At 45.2% G+C, this 10222-nt stretch overlaps 1 protein-coding gene across 2 annotated transcripts in view; it reads left to right on the forward strand.

Annotated features, from left to right (window-relative positions):
* LOC120699796 (probable prefoldin subunit 3) overlaps positions 1–1707 on the forward strand; it is a 37854-nt gene extending 36147 nt beyond the window's left edge. For both annotated transcript variants that reach the window (XM_039983876.1, XM_039983875.1), the window contains exons 3-6: positions 151–222; positions 975–1094; positions 1168–1269; positions 1369–1707. In XM_039983876.1, the coding sequence (XP_039839810.1) occupies positions 151–222; positions 975–1094; positions 1168–1269; positions 1369–1440 (366 nt within the window). In that variant the 3' untranslated portion in view covers positions 1441–1707. The remainder of the gene's footprint in view (positions 1–150; positions 223–974; positions 1095–1167; positions 1270–1368) is intronic.
* The last annotated feature ends 8515 nt before the right edge of the window (positions 1708–10222 follow it).

The following is a 10222-nucleotide window of genomic DNA, read 5'->3' on the forward strand; positions in this document are numbered from 1 at the left end:
GGTATCAATAAAAGTAAATCTTTTAATTTGGTAATGTAAAATTCAAACTATTGTTGATGGAATGAACTTGCAATTCATCATACTGATAAATGTAACAGGCCAATGGTTGGCAATCATATGTACCTTATTAGCCTTCTATTCTGTTGACAGGCTAAAATTCCTGATATTGAGAAGTGCTTGGATATTGTTGCAGCATTACAAGCTAAAAAGGCTTTGGGTGAGGTTTGTACAGTTTCTGAGAAACCAAATTATCTATTTTTGCATTTCCTATCATGATATTACACTATTGTTGAAGGTTGTACTCTCGCACTCAGGCGAACAAAATGTTACCGTTTTGATGCTTTGCATGGTCTTTTGGTTAATTTACCTTATTTGAAGGCACTAGGTTATTACTCTGTGGGTCTGTGTTTTGCACTTTTGCTACCCTGAAAATGTAGATCTTGAGCCTATGACTATATTTCAAATTGTACTTAGTATTAAACATTGCTATTTGCCATCATTCATGCAGCTGCTGACCATGTGTTGTGCGCAGCTTTGATGTAGCTGTCACTATGTAGGTGTTGCCATCAATGTCTCATAATAATTTGTGTAGCATGAAATGGTCAAATCAAATGCATCAGATAAGCGTGGAGAATATTCTATTCTAACTAAGCAACCAAGGAATGTCATGATTCGATTAGGTTAGTGTGCCTGCAGCAGAGGTTGATAACTTTGTATGCTTGCACTACCCACAGGTCAAACCTTTCATTTACAACCACCTTTTAAACTTTCCTACTGCCTACACATAGTGCACAGCAGCAACAACAACAACAACATAGCCTACACATAGTGCACATTTTCAGGAAATCAAACTGTAGGCTTCTCAATAGTTTTTTTATGCTAAATCATTGTGGATTAGAATTGGAACATGACTTGAGCATATCAGTCCTATTAGTGAAAGTTAACTCTCTATGGCTTCTAATTAACTGATGCAGGCACTCATTGCTGATTTTGAATTATCTGAGGGGATCTACTCCCGTGCAAAAATTGAGGATACCGACTCTGTGTGCCTTTGGTTGGGAGCAAATGTGATGCTGGAATACTCCTGTGATGAGGTTATTTTGACATCCTTATCTTCATTGCCGCTTTAGTTAGGGGTCCAGCCCTCTCATTTCAGAAATGTCGCAGGCCAATGCCCTCTTGAAAAAGAACTTGGGAAACGCCAAGGCCAGCTTAGAAGTCCTTGTTGCTGATCTTCAGTTCTTGCGAGACCAACAAACCATCACTCAGGTAAAATAGTTATGACTAGTTTAAAGGTAAGTTCACGTGATTTGGCAATGATTTTACCTGGGATCTCATACCTGTACTGTGGAACGATATCTTGGTCAGGTTACAATTGCTCGGGTATTCAACTGGGATGTGCACCAACGGAGAAGCAAGCAGGCTGTAAAAGAAACTTGATCAGTTATTTCACAAGTCCAGCCAGTGAGATAGGGGCATTTTTTGGTACCTTTTGCTACCTCTGTCAGATTAGTCCATCATAGCGTGCCCTTTGTTGTTGATGGTTCCTTTGCCGTGTAACATTGTATCGGTTTATTCTGTTTTTTGGTGTGGGAACTCCATTAATAGTAGAAGATGATACTTTACTGCATGCCCTTGTTCTGACTTGGCGGATCACGTTTGAGAAAGTAATTTACCATTCGCCAGGGTTCACAAAGCCTTGCAAAATGACATTACATCGCTGATCAATGGTTGTAGTTGTACAACACTATATATTCCGACGGACGGTGACAGTCTAGGGCTTCAGTATGAACTGTCAACTGTAGCATTTTGCCTTAAGTCAGAGATGGTCAATTAAGCTGATTCTTCAGTTCACGACTGCTAACTGCCTGATTTTACACATACCATATTTGCACTAATGATTTGGAACTTGGAAGCTTAACTCTCACTGTAGCTCAAGTCAGTCTGAATTGAGCTACAGCCTTCCGATTCCGAGTTGCGTGGGCGTGTCGGACTGGTTGATGTGAGGGTGCTATTCCATCTTCTTTTCGTACTCCTGTATGTTCCTCAAAATAAAATCTACCATACATGTCCTGTCCGGTTTTGCACCTAAAGCATCACGTTTTTGTTCGTGATGGTACGAGTTGACGCAGGTTATCGAATAAATTTGAGTTTAACCAAAGCTAACCATTTTCAGGCTCTAAGATCTGCATTTTTTCTGCAATGCCGCCGGCCACCCTGTCACTGAACCATCATGCATTCGTCAAGGCCGTTTTGTCTCAAACTTCCTTCTCGCTGTCAACGAGGAGCAACAAATTCAGCTCCATGTACATGCAAGCGCTGCAGTTTCTAATCAGATACTAAGCAGGTCACACAGGATGGCACAGCACTGCTGTCCTGCATTCTGAACTCTGCTCCATGACAGCAACAGTTAACATGCATGGCAACCGTGGGCTATGACTCATGACCAATTACTGGTGGTAATCCCTGCATCTTTATTTGTATATATGCAGGTTCGTCTTCTCTTGAATTTTCTTTGAGGAAAAAACATTCTATTGAATTTGTTCAGTTTTTTTGCTGGCTAGAGCTTCCATTTGATCTGGTCTTGCTGTCTAGCTAGTTTTACAGCTTGCCAACATTCTTTGTTAGGAATAATGAATACAGTACAGTATAGCTTTGCCAAATTAAGCTGATTCATTTCAGCCAAAGTCGATAACCAACAAACTGCCCGACTATGGCTTGCCTTCGTCTCTGGCTTTTGTTTGAACTGCCAATGATGTTAACCCTTTTATGCTGAGGCACCGACTATGATGATGAAATGTCCCCATACTTGTGAGCTGCTAAACTAGGATGGCTACCATATACAAGCAATCAGTTTAGAAGCGATGTAATTACAATGCGGAAAATCTGAGCCTAATATATAAATGATTTCTTTGATTATGCAATTTTGTACTTTTCTTGTAATCTTTTGTAGTTTTATTAAAAACTTGTGTACCTACTCCCAATGTAAATGAAAAAAAATGATGTGATCTTATTTTAAAATGAATATTATTGATGATTCCTTTATATATGTTTTGAGATGAATGTGCATATCTCACTGTGTTCAAATAATTGTGAAATTTCTAAATAACTCTCCGTTCTTCATAGCTTCCAATGGCGCGAGCCGACTCCGGTTACGAGTGATGATGAAGGCTCGTCATCAGACGAGAGCACCTCGTATGAGGAGGATGTGGTAACATCGCCTCTGGAGAAGAAACGTCGTACGGAGGAAGAAGATGATCCAACCTATACTCCAATGGCGGATCCTTCAACACGAAATTCTCGTACCCAAGCACGGGAACAAGCAGATGATGAGATGCTAGGAAACCCTGAGCCCCGCGGCCACGTGCGGGGCGTATCCTCGAGGCACACCCAGAAGAAAATGGACTCATGGCAATCTGATGCCACCTCTCACCACATGAGGCAGAGATACAAGGAAGGGCTCATCCAGAAAGGCAGAGATGAGGCAGTGAAAGACATGATCATGGGGGTGATACAAGAGGCCTTCACGAGCACCGACCCTAGGATGGTGGAGATGAGGGCACAGATGTTCCTCCAGGCTGGCGTGCTGCCACAACAAGGTCAAGCCGTACAAGGGCAGATGCCACCCGGTACCTCACAACCCCTAAGGTATGCAACCGATGAAATCATGGAGCCAACACTTGGCATGCTCCAAGTGCCCTATGGCAGGATGGGGAGGAAGAAGAATGTGGCGCAGGGAGAGGTACAACCGCCCGACCCTGAAGCCAAGTACGAAGGGAAGCCTATCCTGCCCGAATATGCCTTGGTGGACGTGGTGTGGACGGATGATATGTTCGACAATGATGAACTTGACTATCCCATTGAAGAAGGAGGCACAACCATCGGCAGTGCTCTCGGCTGTCGCGTGCTATGGAACAAGGCTGATATTGTCTTGGAAATGCGGAAGCCAGCATCAAAACCATCGCAACCGTCTTCGTCCCCCCCCCCCCCGAGTGGCCCAAGTGACGACGGTAAAGGCAACGGTGGCACTGACAATGGCGGCGATGGCAACGACAATGTTGGCAGTGCAGGTAGCAGTTCTCAATGTAGCCCGCATTCCGACACGAGAAACTCAGGTAGAGGGGGCGCACCGGGCAATGAAACACCACCTCCAAGTGGTTGCAAGGGCACCGGGCAATGTCCTCCTGCGCTAAAGAAGCCTATAGAACAAGATGAGGGAAAACCCGACCACCTCACTATTGAGGAATGGGCAGCATTCAACATAGCAGAAAAGTACAAGTACTCAACAGCGTTCGAAAGGTATATATGCTAATGGCAACCCCACGTAGTCAACAGAGATGATGCTAACAGACTTTTCCACTCCTCCTTGTCTTATTTACAGGCCGCGAACACCGCCATCAATCTGGCCCATTTCTCCGAATCGCCCTGATAACTACAAAAATGACAAGTTCATGTTGCCCTTGGGCCAGCTTGTCCAAGAGGAGCCATGGGAGGTTCAGAGGTTCCATCTCTGGTATATGAATGTTGCAAAGTTAGGAATGAAGAATTTCATTGTGAGGCCCTCCAATGATTATTTCCACTTGGAAGATGATTGTCTTTTCACCGTTGACTTTCACGACATGCATAGGCTGCTGCGGTGCAAGGATCTCAACGTGGCAAAAGTCACCCTTTTTGCCCTGTAAGTGATTACACCTCTGCATCGTTGAATATACGCTCATTACGATCAAACCAACAATACCATGACGAGGACTTGTGCTTGCAGAATGCAATCATATGTATGCAAGGAACTAGAGGAAGATATTATCTACCTATCTCCTATGCATATTACCAAAAGGGCCATCATTGAGTACATTGTACATGACGCGCACCCTAGCTTGATGAATTTGGACAGGATGCAACGAGTCGAAGTCCGGACTAAAATGCAAGGCGAGATCAAGTACAGAAAAGGACAGTACATCTTACAAGCCATGAAGAAGATCCAGGGAAATGAGTGTGTCCTTAACGCGCACCAATTCGGGCAAGTTAAAATGATACATGTAGTAGCTATTGGGTTCACCGCTTTTCATGTTTCAAGATTTGAGATCCATATTATTTCAATTGTGTAGCTTGGCCATCATGGACCATTGGATTCTATTTGTCATCTATCCTCAGGATGGAAAGGCTGTCATATTCAACTCCTTGCGCAAGACGAACAAGGATGCGTACAAGGATTTCGAAACCTGTCCGCGATAGTAAGTGACGATATATTCTTTTATGCACTCAAAGTACATATCAAATTTATTGTTGACACTTGTGGTTGGCATACAACACTTACAGGAAATATGCGGAAGATCCCAACTGCTATGATCGGAGGTCCGAGAAGAAGAAGCAGAAGTATGGCACAAAATTGCGCGTGAGGCGACAATTCTCGGTACATATGAAGAATCCTATGTGCTACTACATCGTGCATGCTATCTATGTGTCCTAATGACTGTGTGTTACATGCATGCAGTGCGGCAAGCAACCTGAAGGCTCAGTCTCGTGTGGATACTATACTTATGAGTACCTCAAGTCTTGCGGAAGTTACAACTGAAGCTGGAGGCAGCTCAAAAAATCTATAGGATGGTGGCGAATAGAAAGGGTGGACAATACACGCATCACTCAAACAGTATCCGACATTTGTAAGTTTATCACTGACGAATGTTGTCATGTTGGGGGGATTTCTTTTATGCCGAGAGCGAACTAGCGATGGAGGACAAGTTCGCGAAGCTACGCAACTGGGGAACCGACCTCGACATGAACGACTACAAGTTGCAGGAACTTTTCGAATAGGTTCCCTTAGCTTGTGTCATTATGTGAACATGTATTGATGTGATTTTGTGAACAACGTACTATGTGAATATGAATGTAATAAGAACTTAGTGTATGACACGATGAATCGTGGATTGACACATGAATGGATGTAATATATGGTTTCCTCTTTGTACATGTGTTTTCTGATTTGTATGTATTTTCAAATTCATTTTTAGATTCAAAATCAAAATCAAATAAACTTTTATTTTTTTATTCTGCAAAAGCTTAACTGAGGCAGACACTTAATGATAAACCGCCTCAGTTAAACCATATTAAAGGAGGCGGACATGTTATACTAACCGCCTCTGTTAATATGGAATAACCGAGGCGGTTACCTTAAGCTGCCTGCCTCGGTTAAATGATTAAACGAGGCGGTTGGCTACCCGCCACAGTAAAGACCACAATTAACCGTGACCTTGCGTCCGAGGTGGTTGCCTTGCCCGTCTTGGTTAAGCTATTTCGCCCTCCTTTTGTTATATTTTCTGTAGTAGTGAATACTAATTCACAAACAAATGGTTCAATTTATATATATCAAACACACATGGAGGTGTGATGCGAAACCAACTAGATAATAATAAATATATCATATTTTAGAGTATATGTTAGATTATTTAATAGACTAGCAAAGTGTACGTGCGGCACGCACGTATTAGAAAAATTTTAAATACGTGTTTTGTATTCGTAGAACATACATGATTGTACCAAATTTTCTATTCTTTACTTTTGAAATGTCGCAATTTTAGATTCTAGACAAAAATGACCGGACCCATTGGGTGGGAGCCATGAAACATATCTACTAACCTACAAGTTTAATCAACTTACCGTGGAATACATATGCCTAGATAGATTGAAACTTTGGTTTAACCAGATCTCAGTTGCATAATAAAAACACATGAGTGCAACATTTCCTTATCCCTCTTGTTGCCTTCAGCAAAGATGAAGTAATTAAGAACTATGAAATATTCAACATGCCAGCAAAGGAATATTAAAACTTCAGTGAGAAAATGCCACCTAATTTAATGCCCCAAAACTGCAAACTCCATCCAACTAATAAAACCCCGAACAAAATGTAAGGGTCCAGGTCTCCAGGATCAGAGTGAGTGAGAGAGATAGAAAGACAGACCATGCCGCTTCATCTTAAGACCAGCACAACCAAATCATTCCAATCAGTACTCCCAAATCAGCGAGCGTACGCCACCTGCTTCACCTCTCTTATATCAAGGTCTAGTAACTCAATTCTTTCACGCCACTCTCTAGTCTGCTCTGTTTTTTTCCACGAGTGGAGAAAGCAAGCACGCCTGCACAACCGAGTAATTGCGCATGAGGGCGCGGAGGTCAGGGTGGGAGATCGAGTGACCACTTCGATACAGATCAGGGACGCCAAGCGCGCGTAGGAAGGAGCCGCGCCGCAACGGGGACATGAGCAGGTGCAGCTAGTGGCGGAGCACGAGGGGAGGTCGGCCTCTAGGATGGCTGCCTCCTCTATCAGGAGCCTCAACGCGGTGCGACAGCGAGATAGACTGGGAAGCCTGCATCCAGCAGCTTCGATGCGGCGTCCGTGGCTATAGGAGGAGCCGAGGAGGCGATAGTAGAGAACCTGGTGTACGAGAGCGAGAGTAGGACCAGACCCTCGCGGGCCGGTCCCCATCGCCGCCGGGAGCCTCGGCGATGAAGTCGGGGAAGTCCTTGGGGAAGACGCGGTCGGCCATGTCGACACCGCGTGTGCTCCGACACCGGTCGAGGCGTGCGAAGAAGAGGACTTCGGTGGCCTTTCTCTTCTTGCCAGTCCCACCACCAGCAATCGAATCGAAAGTATGCCGGATGTGCTCGGACCCGGCGGTCGTCGAGGGGCGATTGAGCGTGGTGGGCGGGTAGAAACACGGTCGGTGTGAAAAACAATTCCATTTTGGCAGAAACATCTCCTAATCTGTAATTTTTATGGGTCTCCATCCCCTCCCACCTCCCTCAACCCTAACAAGTGGGTCCAACGTGAGGGGTACGGTGGGCCCGATTTGAGTGAGAAAAGTTTTCAATTATTTTTAATTTTTATAGTATAGTATGGATAGATAGATAGATAGATAATAAATAAAGAGAACTTGAGGTAGATAATAATAATAATTAGCTATAAAATTTATTTTTTATATTAACTTGCTAATGCACACAAAGCGTAGAGACTGTTTTGGCGGCCCAAAATGGTGGGAAATCAGAGTTGGATAATGGTGGGCTGGCCTATTTGATTCCGAGATGGAAGGTGGGCCTCCAGATCAAGGGCCAAGGGGTGTTGCGGCAGACGATATAGGTCAGGTCGCAATCAAGCGCAAGGGGGACTCGACGGAGAAGACGGTGATGGCGGCGAAGGCGCCTATCACCTCGGCGATCTTGCGCCGCGGGGCGCATGAGGGCGTCGCCCAGCTGCTCCCCGCTGCGGGGCATGGCTGCATGGGTCCTTTCGCACACGGTTCGTCCCGTCCTCGGCCGATTTCCTCAACCTCTTCTTGCTGTATATGTTCTTGCATTAGTATATCGTTGCCAATAACCGTACCAATCACTCAATCCTTTAGATCTAACAAGTTATCGCCTGTCGTACGTACGGAGAGGGAACACTCTGCCAAATCATCGAGGTAACAAACTAATTAAACTAGCGGAGAGAGAGAGAGAGAGAGAGAGAGAGAGAGAGAGTTCCTAGTGATATCTTACTCTTGAATTGAACGACTTGCGAACACAATGACGTGATGCAGTGGCGAGGAGCACCAAGCTAGCAGAGCAAAAAGCTTTGCCCTTCGGGAGGCGTGGAGTTCTCCCCAAAGGACAGAAGATCGTCAGGATCGAGCGGTAAGTGCCTCGTACGTGCAGAGTTCAATCATCCAACAGGTCGTTCGTGTTTAGTTTATACATGCACGCATGCTAATCCCACTGCAAAAACTAATCCACCGAATATGCGAGAAAATTGCATATTTGAGACTCTAAACATCTATTGCGCTTCGCAGTTTTAGTATTACTAACATCGACTTTGTAAAAATAGAACTCCAAATATGTGACACTTATTTTCATATGTATTTCCTCTCTTTTCTATTTTTTTCATGTATTTCCCTTCTATATATTTTTGCACCGCGACATTTTGTTTCACCTCCCGTTTCTCCTTATCGTCGCCCTCTCTCCCGTTTGTGACTCGTGAGGAGACCTAGGGCCGGCAGCCATGGACACGGCCACTCGGCTAGCCACCCGATGAGCCAGCACCGGCCGCCTACAGCCATCTCCAGCCTGCCACCGGCCCTAGCCCTGGCTGTGGCAGGCTCTGGCCGCTGAGGCAGACTCTGGCCGCAACCGGCACTAGCCCCTTGCCGAGCCAGCACACCTGGCTTGACCCCAGGCCGAGGCAGACTTTGGCCGCCATCGGCACTGGCCCCTACAGCCTGCACGCGGACGAGGCAGCGCTTGAGATGGTCATTGATCAGGTGCGACGTATGCCAACCCTAATCCGTGCCAATTTCATTACTCATATTACAAAGTACTAGCACTATCTAGAAGTATAGGAAAGTGATTATGAATCTTCATAACAAAAATTGTTTCTTCTCATCATTACAGCAACAAGGAGCAGCGCATAGTTGAAACGAACCGGGTTCCCGAAAGGGCAACCCGACTCCCTGTATCGTCGTGATAGTCCCTGGATCAGTCGCTATTACATACAGAACTCATTTCAGGCAGAAATCACAGTCACACCAGTCACACCAGCGATTACAGAACATCCATGGGTTTAACTTATTACAGCATTCGGGATAACAGTAATAATCTCCGAGTACAAGCCCGCTGGGCTAAATGAGGTGCAAACAGAAAGCGTAACGGTAACTAGGTCTTCATGCTGGTCCTCCTCCGGGAATCCTCTTCTCCACACGCATCCTTGAGTGTAGCACGCCTTCAGTCGTACCACCCGTCGTCGTTGTTATCGTACTCCGAGTCATACCCTGCATCTACCCAATCTATCCCCAAGGATGGGATAGGTCCACGTCACCATCCGCATGAAGCAATATGTGGATGCATAAAGGTAAAAACAATGCCAAGGAAAGGCTATGGTTTCCTATGCAAGCATTTATAAAAAGTCATCCATTCTCCTTCAGACGCGGGCAGCTCCGGCACTCCGGACTCCCGGTCAACTAACTTCCACTACAACAACTACCCAAGTTCGGTGCGGGAACTCTCTCTCCCCGCACCTGAGCTGCTATCCGAGCAGGAAAGTGGACTAGAGGAAGGTAGAAAAGTATATGTGGATCTAACTACATTCGTGGGGCTAGATCAAGAGTTGTACATGACCGAGTACGCGGCTATATATATAGTTTTCACCCTGCAGGGGTTGTACACCTGTACCCACTCGCCCCGAATCCAGCCGGCAAGC

This window comes from Panicum virgatum, chromosome 3K (assembly GCF_016808335.1).
Source record: "Panicum virgatum strain AP13 chromosome 3K, P.virgatum_v5, whole genome shotgun sequence".
In the NCBI taxonomy this organism is placed as follows: Eukaryota; Viridiplantae; Streptophyta; class Magnoliopsida; order Poales; family Poaceae; genus Panicum; species Panicum virgatum.